The 26,156-nt window shown below is 53.4% G+C and overlaps 1 protein-coding gene across 1 annotated transcript in view; it reads right to left on the bottom strand.

The window, feature by feature from the left end:
- Positions 1–867: 867 nt before the first annotated feature.
- Positions 868–26,156, bottom strand: part of LOC122397457 (mucin-19-like) — a 26,162-nt gene continuing 873 nt past the window's right edge. The window contains exons 2-5 of the mRNA XM_043396608.1: positions 22,601–26,152; positions 22,299–22,438; positions 1,222–22,091; positions 868–1,161 (exon numbers count right to left, since the gene is read on the bottom strand). Coding sequence (XP_043252543.1) covers positions 868–1,161; positions 1,222–22,091; positions 22,299–22,438; positions 22,601–26,152 — 24,856 coding nt within the window. The remainder of the gene's footprint in view (positions 1,162–1,221; positions 22,092–22,298; positions 22,439–22,600; positions 26,153–26,156) is intronic.

Below are 26,156 nucleotides of genomic sequence, written 5' to 3'. Positions count from 1 at the left end.
TTTTATCCCCGTTTTGTTACTGTCGTAATCGCGTTGGAGGTAAGAGACTGTGTTTCATCGGGAATTTGAACATCCGGTAATAAGAAACACGATTCAAGAATCAACATTAGATGCTGTCACGTATTAAACATAGTTTAAATATATTACCTAAATATGCAATAAAATAGTCAATATGTTTTTTCCCATTTATGATGCATACGTGTTTTTCTTATTGTACATCATCGATAATGAAGATGATTCTTCTACAAAACATCTATAAAATTTGACTTTGTTCACTTTACTTTCAAAAGATACTTTGCGCAACTAAAGATAATGTTTTTTCGCCTTATCTATAAATACAATATAATAACAACAAGCATATGACAAAACGAAAATTAAAATAACGTAGAAATGTAGGTTTAAATTAGAAACAAGTACTATAATATGAACCATATTTTAATATTTTTACAGAAATATTAAAAAACAATGAATGTGCTGCATATTATATGATCAATTCGAAATTCAGCGAATTCGGTACATAATACAATGTTTACAATATAGCTACAAATATTTTAAACGTTATAAGAAGCGTTTATTTCTCAAAACAAAATTAACCATCATGCACTTTGTGGTGAAACAGGAATCATTCATTTCATAATTTCCTTACACTCGTAGAAATATAACAAATACAGTCGAGACAGCGATGCATGGAAAATTTAATACGCTCATAAAAAGAATCACAATACTCTATCATTAGATTTAAATAAATGTCTTGTAAACATTGAACGGAATTTTCCCTGTTATACTAAAAGGACGCACGAAACAGTCATTTCCAGGAAATACACTATTTATGAATGCTGGAGAAATATATCAGCTTTCATGCTTTCCTTAAACGTTACTGTAAGATCTGCGAATATCGGATCCACCATTCTTGAGGCCAGCTAGGTCACCACTCAAGATCTTGTAGATATTTGAATTATGGTTAACCGTTTTACGGATGTCAGAATCATCGTTAAAGATCTTGTGGATGTCCGAGCTATCCTTCAAAGTTTTACGAATGCTCGAGCCGTCATTCAAAATATTATGAACACTTGAGACACTATCCAAATAGTTCAATAAGCCAGAATCATCACCGACAGTGTTATGGATATTGGAACCACCGTTAATGAGGTTACGAATGTCCTAGACACCATCAACAACGTTCTGAAACTCAGACTTGTCGTTAACAGCATGGCGAATTACTGAATCCCGGTTTAAGATATTATACTCATTCGTGTCATCATTGAAAGAATTCTGGACCACGGACTCATTATCGATGACCTTCAGTAGTTTAGATTCATCGCCGTAAGCATTCAAAACATTGGCAGCACTCTCCATGTCCACGTTGTTACTAAAAGCATTTTGAATATTTAAACTATCGACAAAACTATTTTCAACATCCGAATTTTCGATCAAGGCCTTCCGCAAATCTATGACATCGTCCGCGGATTTACGTTTCATCAAGTCGTCAACAACAGCTACGCGGATTTCAGAATCGTCGCGAAGGGCGTCCACAATCTGAGCTCTATCACTGATTTCATTCCTAATAATACTCTCGTCATTGACAAAATTATTAATGCCAGTGTCATCGACGACACTATTATGAACGCCCGCGTCGTCATCAAAGGTATTATGAACATCAAAGTTGACGTTTATTGTATTGTGGACGTCCGGCTCATCGTCAGAACAGTTGCACATCTCAACAGTCGTGGGGGAACATGCCGGAATAGACGTAACCTGCGCTGAAGGAGTACTAGATGATTCTGGAGAATGCGATGGCGTAGGTGATGGCGTGGTTAACGGCGCTCGCTCTGTTGATACACTGGAAGATTGAAATGATGACCTGGACGTTGCCGATCTCGGTGTGTGAGTAGAATGAACTTCAGTTGACCCTTTGTTCCTTCGACTAGACCCCGACGATGCTGTGGATGCTCGCGACGTAGATGACGGTAGGGGAGAGGATGTCTCCGTCGAATACGGCGGTGTTGAGCCTCGTTGCGCTGAAGGAGTCCTAGATGATTGTGAAGAATAAGATGGTGTAGAGGATGGTGTGGTCAATGTCGATGGTGTGCTGGTCGATCCGGATGGTAATGTGCGCGCGGTGGATGTTGCCGTTCCCTTTGTGGATGAACTGGAGGATTGCGGTGATGTCCTGGACGCTGCAGATGTTGTGGTGAGCGTTGAGTGCCATCCAGTGGGCCCTGTATTCGAGGGGCTTGATGAAGACGATGCAGTGGAAGCTTGCGCCGTAGACGCTGGAGGTACAGTCGTTCTAGCCGAAGGAGTACTGGACGGTTGAGACGACTGCGTTGGCGTAGCGGATGGTGCGGTAACCGGCGATGATGAGCCGGTCGATCCAGATGGTGATGTGCGCCCTGTGGTTGTGGGCGTTGCCTTTCTGGATGTACTGGTAGATTCAGATGATGTCCTGGACGTAGCGGATGTTGGTCTGGGCGTTGAGTGCCTTTCAGTAGATCCTGTGTTCGTGGGGCTTGATGCCGACGATGCTGTGGTTCCATGTGACGTAGACGATGGAGATACAGTCGTCCTAGCCGACGGAGTACTGGATGCATGAGACGAGTGTGATGGCGTTGCGGATGGTGTGGTCAACGGCGATGATGTGCCGGTCGATCCAGATGGTGATGTACGCACTGTGGTTGTTGGCGTTGCCTTTCTGGATGTACTGGTAGATTCAGATGATGTCCTGGACGTAGCGGATGTTGGTGTGAGCGTTGAGTGCCTTTCAGTAGATCCTATGTTCGTGGGGATTGATGCCGACGATGCTGTGGATCCATGTGACGTAGACGATGGAGATACAGTCGTCCTAGCCGACGGAGTACTGGATGCTTGAGACGAGTGTGTTGGCGTTGCGGATGGTGTGGTCAACGGCGACGATGTGCCGGTCGATCCAGATGGTGATGTGCGCCCTGTGGTTGTTGGCGTTGCCTTTCTCGATGTACTGGTAGACTCAGATGATGTCCTGGACGTAGCGGATGTTGGTGTGGGCGTTGAGTGCCTTTCAGTAGATCCTGTGTTCGTGGGGCTTGATGCCGACGATGCTGTGGATCCATGTGACGTAGACGATGGGGCTACAGTCGTCCTGGCCGACGGAGTACTGGATGCATGAGACGAGTGTGATGGCGTTGCGGATGGTGTGGTCAACGGCGATGATGTGCCGGTCGATCCAGATGGTGATGTACGCCCTGTGGTTGTTGGCGTTGCCTTTCTGGATGTACTGGTAGATTCAGATGATGTCCTGGACGTAGCGGATGTTGGTGTGAGCGTTGAGTGCCTTTCAGTAGATCCTGTGTTCGTGGGGATTGATGCCGACAATGCTGTGGATCCATGTGACGTAGACGATGGAGATACAGTCGTCCTACCCGACGGAGTACTGGATGCATGAGACGAGTTTGATGGCGTTGCGGATGGTGTGGTCAACGGCGATGATGTGCCGGTCGATCCAGATGGTGATGTACGCCCTGTGGTTGTTGGCGTTGCCTTTCTGGATGTACTGGTAGATTCAGATGATGTCCTGGACGTAGCGGATGTTGAGGTGGGCGTTGAGTGCCTTTCAGTAGATCCTGTGTTCGTGGGGCTTGATGCCGACGATGCTGTGGATCCATGTGACGTAGACGATGGAGATACAGTCGTCCTAGCCGACGGAGTACTGGATGCATGAGACGAGTGTGATGGCGTTGCGGATGGTGTGGTCAACGGCGATGATGTGCCGGTCGATCCAGATGGCGATGTACGCCCTGTGGTTGTTGGCGTTGCCTTTCTGGATGTACTGGTAGATTCAGATGATGTCCTGGACGTAGCGGATGTTGGTGTGAGCGTTGAGTGCCTTTCAGTAGATCCTGTGTTCGTGGGGATTGATGCCGACGATGCTGTGGATCCATGTGACGTAGACGATGGAGATACAGTCGTCCTAGCCGACGGAGTACTGGATGCTTGAGACGAGTGTGTTGGCGTTGCGGATGGTGTGGTCAACGGCGACGATGTGCCGGTCGATCCAGATGGTGATGTGCGCCCTGTGGTTGTTGGCGTCGCCTTTCTGGATGTACTGGTAGACTCAGATGATGTCCTGGACGTAGCGGATGTTGGTGTGGGCGTTGAGTGCCTTTCAGTAGATCCTGTGTTCGTGGGGCTTGATGCCGACGATGCTGTGGATCCATGTGACGTAGACGATGGAGATACAGTCGTCCTAGCCGACGGAATACTGGATGCTTGAGACGAGTGTGTTGGCGTTGCGGATGGTGTGGTCAACGGCGACGATGTGCCGGTCGATCCAGATGGTGATGTGCGCCTTGTGGTTGCTGGCGTTGCCTTTATGGATGTACTGGTAGACTCAGATGATGTCCTGGACGTAGCGGATGTTGGTGTGGGCGTTGAGTGCCTTTCAGTAGATCCTGTGTTCGTGCGGCTTGATGCCGACGATGCTGTGGATCCATGTGACGTAGACGATGGAGATACAGTCGTCCTAGCCGACGGAGTACTGGATGCATGAGACGAGTGTGATGGCGTTGCGGATGGTGTGGTCACCGGCGATGATGTGCCGGTCGATCCAGATGGTGATGTACGCGCTGCGGTTGTTGGCGTTGCCTTTCTAGATGTACTGGCAGATTCAGATGATGTCCTGGACGTAGCGGATGCTGGTGTGGGCGTTGAGTGCCTTTCAGTAGATCCTGTGTTCGTGGGGATTGATGCCGACGATGCTGTGGATCCATGTGACTTAGACGATGGAGATACAGTTGTCCTAGCCGACGGAGTACTGGATGCATGAGACGAGTGTGATGGCGTTGCGGATGGTGTGGTCAACGGCGATGATGTGCCGGTCGATCCCGATGGTGATGTTCGCCCTGTGGTTGTTGGAGTTGCCTTTCTGGATGTACTGGTAGACTCAGATGATGTCCTGGACGTAGCGGATGTTGGTGTGGGCGTTGAGTGCCTTTCAGTAGATCCTGTGTTCGTGGGGCTTGATGCCGACGATGCTGTGGATCCATGTGACGTAGACGATGGAGATACAGTCGTCCTACCCGACGGAGTACTGGATGCATGAGACGATTGTGATGGCGTTGCGGATGGTGTGGTCGTCGGCGATGATGTGCCGGTCGATCCAGATGGTGATGTACGCGCTGCGGTTGTTGGCGTTGCCTTTCTAGATGTACTGGTAGATTCAGATGATGTCCTGGACGTAGCGGATGCTGGTGTGGGCGTTGAGTGCCTTTCAGTAGATCCTGTGTTCGTGGGGATTGATGCCGACGATGCTGTGGATCCATGTGACTTAGACGATGGAGATACAGTTGTCCTAGCCGACGGAGTACTGGATGCATGAGACGATTGTGATGGCGTTGCGGATGGTGTGGTCGTCGGCGATGATGTGCCGGTCGATCCAGATGGTGATGTACGCCCTGTGGTTGTTGGCGTTGCCTTTCTGGATGTACTGGTAGATTCAGAGGATGTCCTGGACGTAGCGGATGTTGGTGTGGGCGTTGAGAGCCTTTCAGTAGATCCTGTGTTCGTGGGGCGTGATGACGACGATGCTGTGGATCCATGTGACGTAGACGATGGAGATACAGTCGTCCTAGCCGACGGAGTACTGGATGCTTGAGACGAGTGTGTTGGCGTTGCGGATGGTGTGGTCAACGGCGACGATGTGCCGGTCGATCCAGATGGTGATGTGCGCCCTGTGGTTGTTGGCGTCGCCTTTCTGGATGTACTGGTAGACTCAGATGATGTCCTGGACGTAGCGGATGTTGGTGTGGGCGTTGAGTGCCTTTCAGTAGATCCTGTGTTCGTGGGGCTTGATGCCGACGATGCTGTGGATCCATGTGACGTAGACGATGGAGATACAGTCGTCCTAGCCGACGGAATACTGGATGCTTGAGACGAGTGTGTTGGCGTTGCGGATGGTGTGGTCAACGGCGACGATGTGCCGGTCGATCCAGATGGTGATGTGCGCCTTGTGGTTGCTGGCGTTGCCTTTATGGATGTACTGGTAGACTCAGATGATGTCCTGGACGTAGCGGATGTTGGTGTGGGCGTTGAGTGCCTTTCAGTAGATCCTGTGTTCGTGCGGCTTGATGCCGACGATGCTGTGGATCCATGTGACGTAGACGATGGAGATACAGTCGTCCTAGCCGACGGAGTACTGGATGCATGAGACGAGTGTGATGGCGTTGCGGATGGTGTGGTCACCGGCGATGATGTGCCGGTCGATCCAGATGGTGATGTACGCGCTGCGGTTGTTGGCGTTGCCTTTCTAGATGTACTGGCAGATTCAGATGATGTCCTGGACGTAGCGGATGCTGGTGTGGGCGTTGAGTGCCTTTCAGTAGATCCTGTGTTCGTGGGGATTGATGCCGACGATGCTGTGGATCCATGTGACTTAGACGATGGAGATACAGTTGTCCTAGCCGACGGAGTACTGGATGCATGAGACGAGTGTGATGGCGTTGCGGATGGTGTGGTCAACGGCGATGATGTGCCGGTCGATCCCGATGGTGATGTTCGCCCTGTGGTTGTTGGAGTTGCCTTTCTGGATGTACTGGTAGACTCAGATGATGTCCTGGACGTAGCGGATGTTGGTGTGGGCGTTGAGTGCCTTTCAGTAGATCCTGTGTTCGTGGGGCTTGATGCCGACGATGCTGTGGATCCATGTGACGTAGACGATGGAGATACAGTCGTCCTACCCGACGGAGTACTGGATGCATGAGACGATTGTGATGGCGTTGCGGATGGTGTGGTCGTCGGCGATGATGTGCCGGTCGATCCAGATGGTGATGTACGCGCTGCGGTTGTTGGCGTTGCCTTTCTAGATGTACTGGTAGATTCAGATGATGTCCTGGACGTAGCGGATGCTGGTGTGGGCGTTGAGTGCCTTTCAGTAGATCCTGTGTTCGTGGGGATTGATGCCGACGATGCTGTGGATCCATGTGACTTAGACGATGGAGATACAGTTGTCCTAGCCGACGGAGTACTGGATGCATGAGACGATTGTGATGGCGTTGCGGATGGTGTGGTCGTCGGCGATGATGTGCCGGTCGATCCAGATGGTGATGTACGCCCTGTGGTTGTTGGCGTTGCCTTTCTGGATGTACTGGTAGATTCAGAGGATGTCCTGGACGTAGCGGATGTTGGTGTGGGCGTTGAGAGCCTTTCAGTAGATCCTGTGTTCGTGGGGCGTGATGACGACGATGCTGTGGATCCATGTGACGTAGACGATGGAGATACAGTCGTCCTAGCCGACGGAGTACTGGATGCTTGAGACGAGTGTGTTGGCGTTGCGGATGGTGTGGTCAACGGCGACGATGTGCCGGTCGATCCAGATGGTGATGTGCGCCCTGTGGTTGTTGGCGTTGCCTTTCTCGATGTACTGGTAGACTCAGATGATGTCCTGGACGTAGCGGATGTTGGTGTGGGCGTTGAGTGCCTTTCAGTAGATCCTGTGTTCGTGGGGCTTGATGCCGACGATGCTGTGGATCCATGTGACGTAGACGATGGGGCTACAGTCGTCCTGGCCGACGGAGTACTGGATGCATGAGACGAGTGTGATGGCGTTGCGGATGGTGTGGTCAACGGCGATGATGTGCCGGTCGATCCAGATGGTGATGTACGCCCTGTGGTTGTTGGCGTTGCCTTTCTGGATGTACTGGTAGATTCAGATGATGTCCTGGACGTAGCGGATGTTGGTGTGAGCGTTGAGTGCCTTTCAGTAGATCCTGTGTTCGTGGGGATTGATGCCGACAATGCTGTGGATCCATGTGACGTAGACGATGGAGATACAGTCGTCCTACCCGACGGAGTACTGGATGCATGAGACGAGTGTGATGGCGTTGCGGATGGTGTGGTCAACGGCGATGATGTGCCGGTCGATCCAGATGGTGATGTACGCCCTGTGGTTGTTGGCGTTGCCTTTCTGGATGTACTGGTAGACTCAGACGATGTCCTGGACGTAGCGGATGTTGGTGTGGGCGTTGAGTGCCTTTCAGTAGATCCTGTGTTCGTGGGGCTTGATGACGACGATGCTGTGGATCCATGTGACGTAGACGATGGAGATACAGTCGTCCTAGCCGACGGAATACTGGATGCTTGAGACGAGTGTGTTGGCGTTGCGGATGGTGTGGTCAACGGCGACGATGTGCCGGTCGATCCAGATGGTGATGTGCGCCTTGTGGTTGCTGGCGTTGCCTTTATGGATGTACTGGTAGACTCAGATGATGTCCTGGACGTAGCGGATGTTGGTGTGGGCGTTGAGTGCCTTTCAGTAGATCCTGTGTTCGTGCGGCTTGATGCCGACGATGCTGTGGATCCATGTGACGTAGACGATGGAGATACAGTCGTCCTAGCCGACGGAGTACTGGATGCATGAGACGAGTGTGATGGCGTTGCGGATGGTGTGGTCACCGGCGATGATGTGCCGGTCGATCCAGATGGTGATGTACGCGCTGCGGTTGTTGGCGTTGCCTTTCTAGATGTACTGGCAGATTCAGATGATGTCCTGGACGTAGCGGATGCTGGTGTGGGCGTTGAGTGCCTTTCAGTAGATCCTGTGTTCGTGGGGATTGATGCCGACGATGCTGTGGATCCATGTGACTTAGACGATGGAGATACAGTTGTCCTAGCCGACGGAGTACTGGATGCATGAGACGATTGTGATGGCGTTGCGGATGGTGTGGTCGTCGGCGATGATGTGCCGGTCGATCCAGATGGTGATGTACGCGCTGCGGTTGTTGGCGTTGCCTTTCTAGATGTACTGGTAGATTCAGATGATGTCCTGGACGTAGCGGATGCTGGTGTGGGCGTTGAGTGCCTTTCAGTAGATCCTGTGTTCGTGGGGATTGATGCCGACGATGCTGTGGATCCATGTGACTTAGACGATGGAGATACAGTTGTCCTAGCCGACGGAGTACTGGATGCATGAGACGATTGTGATGGCGTTGCGGATGGTGTGGTCGTCGGCGATGATGTGCCGGTCGATCCAGATGGTGATGTACGCCCTGTGGTTGTTGGCGTTGCCTTTCTGGATGTACTGGTAGATTCAGAGGATGTCCTGGACGTAGCGGATGTTGGTGTGGGCGTTGAGAGCCTTTCAGTAGATCCTGTGTTCGTGGGGCGTGATGACGACGATGCTGTGGATCCATGTGACGTAGACGATGGAGATACAGTCGTCCTGGCCGACGGAGTACTGGATGCATGAGACGAGTGTGATGGCGTTGCGGATGGTGTGGTCAACGGCGATGATGTGCCGGTCGATCCAGATGGTGATGTACGCCCTGTGGTTGTTGGCGTTGCCTTTCTGGATGTACTGGTAGATTCAGATGATGTCCTGGACGTAGCGGATGTTGGTGTGAGCGTTGAGTGCCTTTCAGTAGATCCTGTGTTCGTGGGGATTGATGCCGACGATGCTGTGGATCCATGTGACGTAGACGATGGAGATACAGTCGTCCTAGCCGACGGAGTACTGGATGCTTGAGACGAGTGTGTTGGCGTTGCGGATGGTGTGGTCAACGGCGATGATGTGCCGGTCGATCCAGATGGTGATGTACGCCCTGTGGTTGTTGGCGTTGCCTTTCTGGATGTACTGGTAGATTTAGATGATGTCCTGGACGTAGCGGATGTTGGTGTGGGCGTTGGGTGCCTTTCAGTAGATCCTGTGTCCGTGGGGATTGATGCCGACGATGCTGTGGTTCCATGTGACGTAGACGATGGAGATACAGTCGTCCTAACCGACGGAGTACTGGATGCATGAGACGAGTGTGATGGCGTTGCGGATGGTGTGGTCAACGGCGATGATGTGCCGGTCGATCCAGATGGTGATGTACGCCCTGTGGTTGTTGGCGTTGCCTTTCTGGATGTACTGGTAGATTCAGATGATGTCCTGGACGTAGCGGATGTTGGTGCGAGCGTTGAGTGCCTTTCAGTAGATCCTATGTTCGTGGGGATTGATGCCGACGATGCTGTGGATCCATGTGACGTAGACGATGGAGATACAGTCGTCCTAGCCGACGGAGTACTGGATGCTTGAGACGAGTGTGTTGGCGTTGCGGATGGTGTGGTCAACGGCGACGATGTGCCGGTCGATCCAGATGGTGATGTGCGCCCTGTGGTTGTTGGCGTTGCCTTTCTGGATGTACTGGTAGACTCAGACGATGTCCTGGACGTAGCGGATGTTGGTGTGGGCGTTGAGTGCCTTTCAGTAGATCCTGTGTTCGTGGGGCTTGATGACGACGATGCTGTGGATCCATGTGACGTAGACGATGGAGATACAGTCGTCCTAGCCGACGGAGTACTGGATGCATGAGACGAGTGTGATGGCGTTGCGGATGGTGTGGTCAACGGCGATGATGTGCCGGTCGATCCAGATGGTGATGTACGCCCTGTGGTTGTTGGCGTTGCCTTTCTGGATGTACTGGTAGATTCAGATGATGTCCTGGACGTAGCGGATGTTGGTGTGAGCGTTGAGTGCCTTTCAGTAGATCCTGTGTTCGTGGGGATTGATGCCGACGATGCTCTGGATCCATGTGACGTAGACGATGGAGATACAGTCGTCCTAGCCGACGGAGTACTGGATGCATGAGACGAGTGTGATGGCGTTGCGGATGGTGTGGTCACCGGCGATGATGTGCCGGTCGATCCAGATGGTGATGTGCGCCCTGTCGTTGTTGGAGTTGCCTTTCTGGATGTACTGGTAGACTCAGATGATGTCCTGGACGTAGCGGATGTTGGTGTGGGCGTTGAGTGCCTTTCAGTAGATACTGTGTTCGTGGGGCTTGATGACGACGATGCTGTGGATCCATGTGACGTAGACGATGGAGATACAGTCGTCCTAGCCGACGGAGTACTGGATGCCTGAGACGAGTGTGTTGGCGTTGCAGATGGTGTGGTCAACGGCGATGATGTGCCGGTCGATCCAGATGGTGATGTACGCCCTGTGGTTGTCGGCGTTGCCTTTCTGGATGTACTGGTAGATTCAGATGATGTCCTGGACGTAGCGGATGTTGGTGTGTTCGTTGAGTGCCTTTCAGTAGATCCTGTGTTCGTGGGGCTTGATGACGACGATGCTGTGGATCCATGTGACGTAGACGATGGAGATACAGTCGTCCTAGCCGATGGAGTACTGGATGCATGAGACGAGTGTGTTGGCGTTGCGGATGGTGTGGTCAACGGCGATGATGTGCCGGTCGATCCAGATGGTGATGTACGCCTTGTGGTTGTTGGCGTTGCCTTTCTGGATGTACTGGTAGATTCAGATGATGTCCTGGACGTAGCGGATGTTGGTGTGAGCGTTGAGTGCCTTTCAGTAGATCCTGTGTTCGTGGGGATTGATGCCGACGATGCTGTGGATCCATGTGACGTAGACGATGGAGATACAGTCGTCCTACCCGACGGAGTACTGGATGCATGAGACGAGTGTGATGGCGTTGCGGATGGTGTGGTCAACGGCGATGATGTGCCGGTCGATCCAGATGGTGATGTACGCCCTGTGGTTGTTGGCGTTGCCTTTCTGGATGTACTGGTAGATTCAGATGATGTCCTGGACGTAGCGGATGTTGGTGTGAGCGTTGAGTGCCTTTCAGTAGATCCTGTGTTCGTGGGGATTGATGCCGATGATGCTGTGGATCCATGTGACGTAGACGATGGAGATACAGTTGTCCTAGCCGACGGAGTACTGGATGCTTGAGACGAGTGTGTTGGCGTTGCGGATGGTATGGTCAACGGCGACGATGTGCCGGTCGATCCAGATGGTGATGTGCGCCCTGTCGTTGTTGGCGTTGCCTTTCTGGATGTACTGGTAGATTCAGATGATGTCCTGGACGTAGCGGATGTTGGTGTGAGCGTTGAGTGCCTTTCAGTAGATCCTGTGTTCGTGGGGATTGATGCCGACGATGCTCTGGATCCATGTGACGTAGACGATGGAGATACAGTCGTCCTAGCCGACGGAGTACTGGATGCATGAGACGAGTGTGATGGCGTTGCGGATGGTGTGGTCACCGGCGATGATGTGCCGGTCGATCCAGATGGTGATGTGCGCCCTGTCGTTGTTGGAGTTGCCTTTCTGGATGTACTGGTAGACTCAGATGATGTCCTGGACGTAGCGGATGTTGGTGTGGGCGTTGAGTGCCTTTCAGTAGATACTGTGTTCGTGGGGCTTGATGACGACGATGCTGTGGATCCATGTGACGTAGACGATGGAGATACAGTCGTCCTAGCCGACGGAGTACTGGATGCCTGAGACGAGTGTGTTGGCGTTGCAGATGGTGTGGTCAACGGCGATGATGTGCCGGTCGATCCAGATGGTGATGTACGCCCTGTGGTTGTCGGCGTTGCCTTTCTGGATGTACTGGTAGATTCAGATGATGTCCTGGACGTAGCGGATGTTGGTGTGTTCGTTGAGTGCCTTTCAGTAGATCCTGTGTTCGTGGGGCTTGATGACGACGATGCTGTGGATCCATGTGACGTAGACGATGGAGATACAGTCGTCCTAGCCGATGGAGTACTGGATGCATGAGACGAGTGTGTTGGCGTTGCGGATGGTGTGGTCAACGGCGATGATGTGCCGGTCGATCCAGATGGTGATGTACGCCTTGTGGTTGTTGGCGTTGCCTTTCTGGATGTACTGGTAGATTCAGATGATGTCCTGGACGTAGCGGATGTTGGTGTGAGCGTTGAGTGCCTTTCAGTAGATCCTGTGTTCGTGGGGATTGATGCCGACGATGCTGTGGATCCATGTGACGTAGACGATGGAGATACAGTCGTCCTACCCGACGGAGTACTGGATGCATGAGACGAGTGTGATGGCGTTGCGGATGGTGTGGTCAACGGCGATGATGTGCCGGTCGATCCAGATGGTGATGTACGCCCTGTGGTTGTTGGCGTTGCCTTTCTGGATGTACTGGTAGATTCAGATGATGTCCTGGACGTAGCGGATGTTGGTGTGAGCGTTGAGTGCCTTTCAGTAGATCCTGTGTTCGTGGGGATTGATGCCGATGATGCTGTGGATCCATGTGACGTAGACGATGGAGATACAGTCGTCCTAGCCGACGGAGTACTGGATGCTTGAGACGAGTGTGTTGGCGTTGCGGATGGTATGGTCAACGGCGACGATGTGCCGGTCGATCCAGATGGTGATGTGCGCCCTGTCGTTGTTGGAGTTGCCTTTCTGGATGTACTGGTAGACTCAGATGATGTCCTGGACGTAGCGGATGTTGGTGTGGGCGTTGAGTGCCTTTCAGTAGATCCTGTGTTCGTGGGGCTTGATGCCGACGATGCTGTGGATCCATGTGACGTAGACGATGGAGATACAGTCGTCCTAGCCGACGGAATACTGGATGCTTGAGACGAGTGTGTTGGCGTTGCGGATGGTGTGGTCAACGGCGACGATGTGCCGGTCGATCCAGATGGTGATGTGCGCCTTGTGGTTGCTGGCGTTGCCTTTATGGATGTACTGGTAGACTCATATGATGTCCTGGACGTAGCGGATGTTGGTGTGGGCGTTGAGTGCCTTTCAGTAGATCCTGTGTTCGTGCGGCTTGATGCCGACGATGCTGTGGATCCATGTGACGTAGACGATGGAGATACAGTCGTCCTAGCCGACGGAGTACTGGATGCATGAGACGAGTGTGATGGCGTTGCGGATGGTGTGGTCACCGGCGATGATGTGCCGGTCGATCCAGATGGTGATGTACGCGCTGCGGTTGTTGGAGTTGCCTTTCTGGATGTACTGGTAGACTCAGATGATGTCCTGGACGTAGCGGATGTTGGTGTGGGCGTTGAGTGCCTTTCAGTAGATCCTGTGTTCGTGGGGCTTGATGCCGACGATGCTGTGGATCCATGTGACGTAGACGATGGAGATACAGTCGTCCTACCCGACGGAGTACTGGATGCATGAGACGATTGTGATGGCGTTGCGGATGGTGTGGTCGTCGGCGATGATGTGCCGGTCGATCCAGATGGTGATGTACGCCCTGTGGTTGTTGGCGTTGCCTTTCTGGATGTACTGGTAGATTCAGAGGATGTCCTGGACGTAGCGGATGTTGGTGTGGGCGTTGAGTGCCTTTCAGTAGATCCTGTGTTCGTGGGGCGTGATGACGACGATGCTGTGGATCCATGTGACGTAGACGATGGAGATACAGTCGTCCTGGCCGACGGAGTACTGGATGCTTGAGACGAGTGTGTTGGCGTTGCGGATGGTGTGGTCAACGGCGATGATGTGCCGGTCGATCCAGATGGTGATGTGCGCCCTGTAGTTGTTGGCGTTGCCTTTCTGGATGTATTGGTAGACTCAGCTGATGTCCTGGACGTAGCGGATGTTGGAGTGGGCGTTGAGTGCCTTTCAGTAGATCCTGTGTCCGTGGGGATTGATGCCGACGATGCTGTGTTTCCATGTGACGTAGACGATGGAGATACAGTCGTCCTAGCCGACGGAGTACTGGATGCCTGAGACGAGTGTGTTGGCGTTGCAGATGGTGTGGTCAACGGCGATGATGTGCCGGTCGATCCAGATGGTGATGTACGCCCTGTGGTTGTCGGCGTTGCCTTTCTGGATGTACTGGTAGATTCGGATGATGTCCTCGAAGTAGCGGATGTTGGTGTGGGCGTTGAGTGCCTTTCAGTAGATCCTGTGTTCGTGGGGCTTGATGACGACGATGCTGTGGATCCATGTGACGTAGACGATGGAGATACAGTCGTCCTGGCCGACGGAGTACTGGATGCAAGAGACGAGTGTGTTGGCGTTGCGTCTGGTGTGGTCAACGGCGATGATGTGCCGGTCGATCCAGATGGTGATGTGCGCCCTGTGGTTGTTGGCGTTGCCTTTCTGGATGTACTGGTAGATTCGGATGATGTCCTCGAAGTAGCGGATGTTGGTGTGGGCGTTGAGTGCCTTTCAGTAGATCCTGTGTTCGTGGGGCTTGATGCCGACGATGCTGTGGATCCATGTGACGCAGACGATGGGGATACAGTCGTCCTGGCCAACGGAGTACTGGATGCATGAGACGAGTGTGTTGGCGTTGCGGATGGTGTGGTCAACGGCGATGATGTGCCGGCCGATCCAGATGGTGATGTGCGCCCTGTGGTTGTTCGCGTTGCCTTTCTGGATGTACTGGTAGATTCGGATGATGTCCTCGACGTAGCGAATGTTGGTGTGGGCGTTGAGTGCTTTTCAGTAGATCCAGTGTTCGTGGTGCTTGATGACGACGATGCTGTGGATCCATGTGACGTAGACGATGGAGATACAGTCGTCCTAGCCGACGGAGTACTGGATGCATGAGACGAGTGTGTTGGCGTTGCGGATGGTGTGGTCAACGGCGATGATGTGCCGGTCGATCCAGATGGTGATGTACGCCTTGTGGTTGTCGGCGTTGCCTTTCTGGATGTACTGGTAGATTCAGATGATGTCCTGGACGTAGCGGATGTTGGTGTGGGCGTTGAGTGCCTTTCAGTAGATCCTGTGTTCGTGGGGCTTGGTGACGACGATGCTGTGGATCCATGTGACGTAGACGATGGAGATACAGTCGTCCTAGCCGACGGAGTACTGGATGCATGAGACGAGTGTGTTGGCGTTGCGGATGGTGTGGTCAACGGCGATGATGTGCCGGTCGATCCAGATGGTGATGTACGCCTTGTGGTTGTCGGCGTTGCCTTTCTGGATGTACTGGTAGATTCGGATGATGTCCTCGAAGTAGCGGATGTTGGTGTGGGCGTTGAGTGCCTTTCAGTAGATCCTGTGTTCGTGGGGCTTGATGCCGACGATGCTGTGGATCCATGTGACGTAGACGATGGGGATACAGTCGTCCTGGCCAACGGAGTACTGGATGCATGAGACGAGTGTGTTGGCGTTGCGGATGGTGTGGTCAACGGCGATGATGTGCCGGTCGATCCAGATGGTGATGTACGCCCTGTGGTTGTCGGCGTTGCCTTTCTGGATGTACTGGTAGATTCAGATGATGTCCTGGACGTAGCGGATGTTGGTGTGGGCGTTGAGTGCCTTTCAGTAGATCCTGTGTTCGTGGGGCTTGATGACGACGATGCTGTGGATCCATGTGACGTAGACGATGGAGATACAGTCGTCCTAGCCGACGGAGTACTGGATGCATGAGACGAGTGTGTTGGCGTTGCGGATGGTGTGGTCAACGGCGATGATGTGCCGGTCGATCCAGATGGTGATGTGCGCCCTGTGGTTGTTGGCGTTGCCTTTCTGGATGTACTTGTGGATTCGGATGATGTCCTCGACGTAGCGGATGTTGGTGTGGGCGTTGAGTGCCTTTCAGTAGATCCTGTGTTCGTGTGGCTTGATGACGACGATGCTGTGGATCCATATGACGTAGACGATGGAGATACAGTTGTCCTAGCCGACGGAGTATTGGATGCATGAGACAAGTGTGTTGGCGTTGCGGATGGTGTGGTCAACGGCGATGATGTACCGGTCGATCCAGATGGTGATGTGCGCCCTGTGGTTGTTGGCGTTGACTTTCTGGATGTACTGATAGATTCAGATGATGTCCTGGACGTAGCGGATGTTGGTGTGGGCGTTGAGTGCCTTTCAGTAGATCCTGTGTTCGTGGGGCTTGATGCCGACGATGCTGTGGATCCATGTGACGTAGACGATGGAGATACAGTCGTCCTAGCCGACGGAGTACTGGATGCTTGAGACGAGTGTGTTGGCGTTGCGGATGGTGTGGTCAACGGCGATGATGTGCCGGTCGATCCAGATGGTGATGTACGCCCTGTGGTTGTGGGCGTTGCCTTTCTGGATGTACTGGTAGATTCAGATGATGTCCTGGACGTAGCGGATGTTGGTGTGGGCGTTGAGTGCCTTTCAGTAGATCCTGTGTTCGTGGGGCTTGATGCCGACGATGCTGTGGATCCATGTGACGTAGACGATGGGGATACAGTCGTCCTGGCCGACGGAGTACTAGATGCATGAGACGAGTGTGTTGGCGTTGCGGTTGGTGTGGTCAACGGCGATGATGTGCCGGTCGATCCAGATGGTGATGTACGCCCTGTGGTTGTGGGCGTTGCCTTTCTGGATGTACTGGTAGATTCAGATGATGTCCTGGACGTAGCGGATGTTGGTGTGGGCGTTGAGTGCCTTTCAGTAGATCCTGTGTTCGTGTGGCTTGATGACGACGATGCTGTGGATCCATATGACGTAGACGATGGAGATACAGTTGTCCTAGCCGTCGGAGTATTGGATGCATGAGACGAGTGTGTTGGCGTTGCGGATGGTGTGGTCAACGGCGATGATGTACCGGTCGATCCAGATGGTGATGTGCGCCCTGTGGTTGTTGGCGTTGCCTTTCTGGATGTACTGGTAGATTCAGATGATGTCCTGGACGTAGCGGATGTTGGTGTGGGCGTTGAGTTCCTTTCAGTAGATCCTGTGTTCGTGGGGCTTGATGCCGACGATGCAGTGGATCCATGTGACGTAGACGATGGAGATACAGTCGTCCTGGCCGACGGTGTACTGGATGCATGAGACGAGTGTGTTGGCGTTGCGGATGGTGTGGTCAACTGCGATGATGTGCCGGTCGATCCAGATGGTGATGTTCGCCCTGTGGTTGTTGGAGTTGCCTTTCTGGATGTACTGGTAGACTCAGATGATGTCCTGGACGTAGCGGATGTTGGTGTGGGCGTTGAGTGCCTTTCTGTAGATCCTGTGTTCGTGGGGCTTGATGCCGACGACGCTGTGGATCCATGTGACGTAGACGATGGGGATACAGTCGTCCTGGCCGACGGAGTACTGGATGCATGAGACGAGTGTGTTGGCGTTGCGGATGGTGTGGTCAACGGCGATGATGTGCCGGTCGATACAGATGGTGATGTGCGCCCTGTGGTTGTTGGCGTTGCCTTTCTGGATGTACTGTTAGATTCGGATGATGTCCTCGACGAAGCGGATGTTGGTGTGGGCGTTGAGTGCCTTTCATTAGATCCTGTGTTCGTGGGGCTTGATGCCGACGACGCTGTGGATCCATGTGACGTAGACGATGGGGATACAGTCGTCCTGGCCGACGGAGTACTGGATGCATGAGACGAGTGTGTTGGCGTTGCGGATGGTGTGGTCAACGGCGATGATGTGCCGGTCGATTCAGATGGTGATGTGCGCCCTGTGGTTGTTGGAGTTGCCTTTCTGGATGTACTGGTAGACTCAGATGATGTCCTGGACGTAGCGGATGGTGGTGTGGGCGTTGAGTGCCTTTCTGTAGATCTTGTGTTCGTGGGGCTTGATGCCGACGACGCTGTGGATCCATGTGACGTAGACGATGGGGATACAGTCGTCCTGGCCGACGGAGTACTGGATGCATGAGACGAGTGTGTTGGCGTTGCGGATGGTGTGGTCAACGGCGATGATGTGCCGGTCGATTCAGATGGTGATGTTCGCCCTGTGGTTGTTGGAGTTGCCTTTCTGGATGTACTGGTAGACTCAGATGATGTCCTGGACGTAGCGGATGTTGGTGTGGGCGTTGAGTGCCTTTCTGTAGATCCTGTGTTCGTGGGGCTTGATGCCGACGACGCTGTGGATCCATGTGACGTAGACGATGGGGATACAGTCGTCCTGGCCGACGGAGTACTGGATGCATGAGACGAGTGTGTTGGCGTTGCGTCTGGTGTGGTCAACGGCGATGATGTGCCGGTCGATCCAGATGGTGATGTGCGCCCTGTGGTTGTTGGCGTTGCCTTTCTGGATGTACTGGTAGATTCGGATGATGTCCTCGAAGTAGCGGATGTTGGTGTGGGCGTTGAGTGCCTTTCAGTAGATCCTGTGTTCGTGGGGCTTGATGCCGACGATGCTGTGGATCCATGTGACGTAGACGATGGGGATACAGTCGTCCTGGCCAACGGAGTACTGGATGCATGAGACGAGTGTGTTGGCGTTGCGGATGATGTGGTCAACGGCGATGATGTGCCGGTCGATCCAGATGGTGATGTGCGCCCTGTGGTTGTTGGCGTTGCCTTTCTGGATGTACTGGTAGATTCGGATGATGTCCTCGACGTAGCGGATGTTGGTGTGGGCGTTGAGTGCTTTTCAGTAGATCCTGTGTTCGTGGGGCTTGATGCCGACGATGCTGTGGATCCATGTGACGTAGACGATGGGGATACAGTCGTCCTGGCCAACGGAGTACTGGATGCATGAGACGAGTGTGTTGGCGTTGCGTCTGGTGTGGTCAACGGCGATGATGTGCCGGTCGATCCAGATGGTGATGTGCGCCCTGTGGTTGTTGGCGTTGCCTTTCTGGATGTACTGGTAGATTCGGATGATGTCCTCGAAGTAGCGGATGTTGGTGTGGGCGTTGAGTGCCTTTCAGTAGATCCTGTGTTCGTGGGGCTTGATGCCGACGATGCTGTGGATCCATGTGACGTAGACGATGGGGATACAGTCGTCCTGGCCAACGGAGTACTGGATGCATGAGACGAGTGTGTTGGCGTTGCGGATGATGTGGTCAACGGCGATGATGTGCCGGTCGATCCAGATGGTGATGTGCGCCCTGTGGTTGTTGGCGTTGCCTTTCTGGATGTACTGGTAGATTCGGATGATGTCCTCGACGTAGCGGATGTTGGTGTGGGCGTTGAGTGCTTTTCAGTAGATCCTGTGTTCGTGGGGCTTGATGACGACGATGCTGTGGATCCATGTGACGTAGACGATGGAGATACAGTCGTCCTAGCCGACGGAGTACTGGATGCATGAGACGAGTGTGTTGGCGTTGCGGATGGTGCGGTCAACGGCGATGATGTGCCGGTCGATCCAGATGGTGATGTACGCCTTGTGGTTGTCGGCGTTGCCTTTCTGGATGTACTGGTAGATTCAGATGATGTCCTGGACGTAGCGGATGTTGGTGTGGACGTTGAGTGCCTTTCAGTAGATCCTGTGTTCCTGGTGCTTGATGACGACGATGGTGTGGATCCATGTGACGTAGATGATGAAGATACAGTCGGCCTAACCGACGAAGTACTGGATGCATGAGACGAGTGTGTTGGCGTTGCGGATGGTGTGGTCAACGGCGATGATGTGCCGGTCGATCCAGATGGTGATGTGCGCCCTGTGGTTGTTGGCGTTGCCTTTCTGGATGTACTGGTAGATTCAGATGATGTCCTGGACGTAGCGGATGTTGGTGTGGGCGTTGAGTGCCTTTCAGTAGATCCTGTGTTCGTGGGGCTTGATGCCGACGATGCAGTGGATCCATGTGACGTAGACGATGGAGATACAGTCGTCCTAGCCGACGGAGTACTGGATGCATGAGACGAGTGTGTTGGCGTTGCGGATGGTGTGGTCAACGGCGATGATGTGCCGGTCGATCCAGATGGTGATGTGCGCCCTGTGGTTGTTGGCGTTGCCTTTCTGGATGTACTGGTAGATTCGGATGATGTCCTCGACGTAGCGGATGTTGGTGTGGGCGTTGAGTGCCTTTCAGTAGATCCTGTGTTCGTGGGGCTTGATGCCGACGATGCTGTGGATCCATGTGACGTAGACGATGGGGATACAGTCGTCCTGGCCGACGGAGTACTGGATTCATGAGACGAGTGTGTTGGCGGTGCGGTTGGTGTGGTCAACGGCGATGATGTGCCGGTCGATCCAGATGGTGATGTACGCCCTGTGGTTGTCGGCGTTGCCTTTCTGGATGTACTGGTAGATTCAGATGATGTCCTGGACGTAGCGGATGTTGGTGTGGGCGTTGAGTGCCTTTCAGTAGATCCTGTGTTCGTGGGGCTTGATGACGACGATGCTGTGGATCCATGTGACGTAGACGATGGGGATACAGTCGTCCTGGCCAACGGAGTACTGGATGCATGAGACGAGTGTGTTGGCGTTGCGGATGGTGTGGTCAACGGCGATGATGTGCCGGTCGATCCAGATGGTGATGTGCGCCCTGTGGTTGTTGGCGTTGCCATTCTGGATGTACTTGTGGATTCGGATGATGTCATCGACGTAGCGGATGTTTGTGTGGGCGTTGAGTGCCTTTCAGTAGATCCTGTGTTCGCGGTGCTTGATGCCGACGATGCTGTGGATCCATGTGACGTAGACGATGGGGCTACAGTCGTCCTGGCCGACGGAGTACTGGATGCATGAGACGAGTGTGTTGGCGTTGCAGATGGTGTGGTCAACGGCGATGATGTGCCGGTCGATCCAGATGGTGATGTGTGCCCTGTGGTTGTTGGCGTTGCCTTTCTGGATGTACTAGTAGATTCGGATGATGTCCTCGAAGTAGCGGATGTTGGTGTGGGCGTTGAGTGCCTTTCAGTAGATCCTGTGTTCGTGGTGCGTGATGACGACGATGCTGTGGATCCATGTGACGTAGACGATGGGGCTACAGTCGTCCTGGCCGACGGAGTACTGGATGCATGAGACGAGTGTGTTGGCGTTGCAGATGGTGTGGTAAACGGCGATGATGTGCCGGTCGATTCAGATGGTGATGTGCGCCCTGTGGTTGTTGGCGTTGCCTTTCTGGATGTACTGGTAGATTCGGATGATGTCCTGGACGTAGCGGATGTTGGTGTGGGCGTTGAGTGCCTTTCAGTAGATCCTGTGTTCGTGGGGCTTGATGACGACGATGCTGTGGATCCATGTGACGTAGACGATGGAGATACAGTCGTCCTAGCCGACGGAGTACTGGATGCATGAGACGAGTGTGTTGGCGTTGCAGATGGTGTGGTCAACGGCGATGATGTGCCGGTCGATTCAGATGGTGATGTGCGCCCTGTGGTTGTTGGCGTTGCCTTTCTGGATGTACTGGTAGATTCGGATGATGTCCTCGACGTAGCGGATGTTGGTGTGGGCGTTGAGTGCCTTTCAGTAGATCCTGTGTTCGTGGGGCTTGATGACGACGATGCTGTGGATCCATGTGACGTAGACGATGGAGATACAGTCGTCCTAGCCGACGGAGTACTGGATGCATGAGACGAGTGTGTTGGCGTTGCGGATGGTGTGGTCAACGGCGATGATGTGCCGGTCGATCCAGATGGTGATGTACGCCCTGTGGTTGTCGGCGTTGCCTTTCTGGTTGTACTGGTAGATTCAGATGATGTCCTGGACGTAGCGGATGTTGGTGTGGGCGTTGAGTGCCTTTCAGTAGATCCTGTGTTCGTGGGGCTTGATGACGACGATGCTGTGGATCCATGTGACGTAGACGATGGAGATACAGTCGTCCTAGCCGACGGAGTACTGGATGCATGAGACGAGTGTGTTGGCGTTGCAGATGGTGTGGACAACGGCGATGATGTGCCGGTCGATTCAGATGGTGATGTGCGCCCTGTGGTTGTTGGCGTTGCCTTTCTGGATGTACTGGTAGATTCGGATGATGTCTTCGACGTAGCGGATGTTGGTGTGGGCGTTGAGTGCCTTTCAGTAGATCCTGTGTTCGTGGTGCTTGATGACGACGATGCTGTGGATCCATGTGACGTAGATGATGAAGATACAGTCGTCCTAGCCGACGGAGTTCTGGATGCATGAGACGAGTGTGTTGGCGTTGCGGATGGTGTGGTCAACGGCGATGATGTGCCGGTCGATCCAGATGGTGATGTACGCCCCGTGGTTGTCGGCGTTGCCTTTCTGGATGTACTGGTAGATTCAGATGATGTCCTGGACGTAGCAGATGTTGGTGTGGGCGTTGAGTGCCTTTCAGTAGATCCTGTGTTCGTGGGGCTTGATGACGACGATGCTGTGGATCCATGTGACGTAGACGATGGAGATACAGTCGTCCTAGCCGACGGAGTACTGGATGCATGAGACGAGTGTGTTGGCGTTGCGGATGGTGTGGTCAACGGCGATGATGTGCCGGTCGATCCAGATGGTGATGTGCGCCCTGTGGTTGTTGGCGTTGCCATTCTGGATGTACTTGTGGATTCGGATGATGTCATCGACGTAGCGGATGTTTGTGTGGGCGTTGAGTGCCTTTCAGTAGATCCTGTGTTCGCGGTGCTTGATGCCGACGATGCTGTGGATCCATGTGACGTAGACGATGGGGATACAGTCGTCCTGGCCAACGGAGTACTGGATGCATGAGACGAGTGTGTTGGCGTTGCAGATGGTGTGGTCAACGGCGATGATGTGCCGGTCGATCCAGATGGTGATGTGCGCCCTGTGGTTGTTGGCGTTGCCTTTCTGGATGTACTGGTAGATTCGGATGATGTCCTCGAAGTAGCGGATGTTGGTGTGGGCGTTGAGTGCCTTTCAGTAGATCCTGTGTTCGTGGGGCTTGATGACGACGATGCTGTGGATCCATGTGACGTAGACGATGGAGATACAGTCGTCCTAGCCGACGGAGTACTGGATGCATGAGACGAGTGTGTTGGCGTTGCGGATGGTGTGGTCAACGGCGATGATGTGCCGGTCGATCCAGATGGTGATGTGCGCCCTGTGGTTGTTGGCGTTGCCTTTCTGGATGTACTTGTGGATTCGGATGATGTCCTCGACGTAGCGGATGTTTGTGTGGGCGTTGAGTGCCTTTCAGTAGATCCTGTGTTCGCGGTGCTTGATGCCGACGATGCTGTGGATCCATGTGACGTAGACGATGGGGCTACAGTCGTCCTAGCCGACGGAGTACTGGATGCATGAGACGAGTGTGTTGGCGTTGCGGATGGTGTGGTCAACGGCGATGATGTGCCGGTCGATCCAGATGGTGATGTGCGCCATGTGGTTGTTGGCGTTGCCTTTCTGGATGTACTGGTAGATTCAGATGATGTCCTGGACGTAGCGGATGTTGGTGTGGGCGTTGAGTGCCTTTCAGTAGATCCTGTGTTCGTGGTGCTTGATGACGACGATGCTGTGGATCCATGTGACGTAGACGATGGGGCTACAGTCGTCCTGGCCGACGGAGTACTGGATGCATGAGACGAGTGTGTTGGCGTTGCAGATGGTGTGGTCAACGGCGATGATGTGCCGGTCGATTCAGATGGTGATGTGCGCCCTGTGGTTGTTGGCGTTGCCTTTCTGGATGTACTGGTAGATTCGGATGATGTCTTCGACGTAGCGGATGTTGGTGTGGGCGTTGAGTGCCTTTCAGTAGATCCTGTGTTCGTGGGGCTTGATGCCGACGATGCTGTGGATCCATGTGACGTAGACGATGGGGATACAGTCGTCCTGGCCGACGGAGTACTGGATGCATGAGACGAGTGTGTTGGCGTTGCAGATGGTGTGGTCAACGGCGATGATGTGCCGGTCGATCCAGATGGTGATGTACGCCTTGTGGTTGTCGGCGTTGCCTTTCTGGATGTACTGGTAGATTCAGATGATGTCCTGGACGTAGCGGATGTTGGTGTGGGCGTTGAGTGCCTTTCAGTAGATCTTGTGTTCGTGGGGCTTGATGACGACGATGCTGTGGATCCATGTGACGTAGATGATGGAGATACAGTCGTCCTAGCCGACGGAGTACTGGATGCATGAGACAAGTGTGTTGGCGTTGCGGATGGTGTGGTCAACGGCGATGATGTGCCGGTCGATCCAGATGGTGATGTACGCCCTGTGGTTGTCGGCGTTGCCTTTCTGGTTGTACTGGTAGATTCAGATGATGTCCTGGACGTAGCGGATGTTGGTGTGGGCGTTGAGTGCCTTTCAGTAGATCCTGTGTTCGTGGGGCTTGATGACGACGATGCTGTGGATCCATGTGACGTAGACGATGGAGATACAGTCGTCCTAGCCGACGGAGTACTGGATGCATGAGACGAGTGTGTTGGCGTTGCGGATGGTGTGGTCAACGGCGATGATGTGCCGGTCGATCCAGATGGTGATGTGCGCCCTGTGGTTGTTGGCGTTGCCTTTCTGGATGTACTTGTGGATTCGGATGATGTCCTCGACGTAGCGGATGTTTGTGTGGGCGTTGAGTGCCTTTCAGTAGATCCTGTGTTCGCGGTGCTTGATGCCGACGATGCTGTGGATCCATGTGACGTAGACGATGGGGCTACAGTCGTCCTAGCCGACGGAGTACTGGATGCATGAGACGAGTGTGTTGGCGTTGCGGATGGTGTGGTCAACGGCGATGATGTGCCGGTCGATCCAGATGGTGATGTGCGCCATGTGGTTGTTGGCGTTGCCTTTCTGGATGTACTGGTAGATTCAGATGATGTCCTGGACGTAGCGGATGTTGGTGTGGGCGTTGAGTGCCTTTCAGTAGATCCTGTGTTCGTGGTGCTTGATGACGACGATGCTGTGGATCCATGTGACGTAGACGATGGGGCTACAGTCGTCCTGGCCGACGGAGTACTGGATGCATGAGACGAGTGTGTTGGCGTTGCAGATGGTGTGGTCAACGGCGATGATGTGCCGGTCGATTCAGATGGTGATGTGCGCCCTGTGGTTGTTGGCGTTGCCTTTCTGGATGTACTGGTAGATTCGGATGATGTCCTCGACGTAACGGATGTTGGTGTGGGCGTTGAGTGCCTTTCAGTAGATCCTGTGTTCGTGGGGCTTGATGCCGACGATGCTGTGGATCCATGTGACGTAGACGATGGGGATACAGTCGTCCTGGCCGACGGAGTACTGGATGCATGAGACGAGTGTGTTGGCGTTGCAGATGGTGTGGTCAACGGCGATGATGTGCCGGTCGTTCCAGATGGTGATGTACGCCTTGTGGTTGTCGGCGTTGCCTTTCTGGATGTACTGGTAGATTCAGATGATGTCCTGGACGTAGCGGATGTTGGTGTGGGCGTTGAGTGCCTTTCAGTAGATCCTGTGTTCGTGGGGCTTGATGACGACGATGCTGTGGATCCATGTGACGTAGATGATGGAGATACAGTCGTCCTAGCCGACGGAGTACTGGATGCATGAGACGAGTGTGTTGGCGTTGCGGATGGTGTGGTCAACGGCGATAATGTGCCGGTCGATCCAGATGGTGATGTACGCCCTGTGGTTGTCGGCGTTGCCTTTCTGGATGTACTGGTAGATTCAGATGATGTCCTGGACGTAGCGGATGTTGGTGTGGTCGTTGAGTGCCTTTCAGTAGATCCTGTGTTCGTGGGGCTTGATGACGACGATGCTGTGGATCCATGTGACGTAGACGATGGAGATACAGTCGTCCTAGCCGACGGAGTACTGGATGCATGAGACGAGTGTGTTGGCGTTGCGGATGGTGTGGTCAACGGCGATGATGTGCCGGTCGATCCAGATGGTGATGTACGCCCTGTGGTTGTCGGCGTTGCCTTTCTGG

The sequence above is a fragment of the Colletes gigas genome, unplaced genomic scaffold, assembly GCF_013123115.1.
Source record: "Colletes gigas isolate AHSC1104 unplaced genomic scaffold, ASM1312311v1 Colletes_gigas_Sc00009, whole genome shotgun sequence".
Lineage (NCBI taxonomy): Eukaryota > Metazoa > Arthropoda > Insecta > Hymenoptera > Colletidae > Colletes > Colletes gigas.
This window is presented reverse-complemented; position numbering and strand designations above follow the sequence as displayed.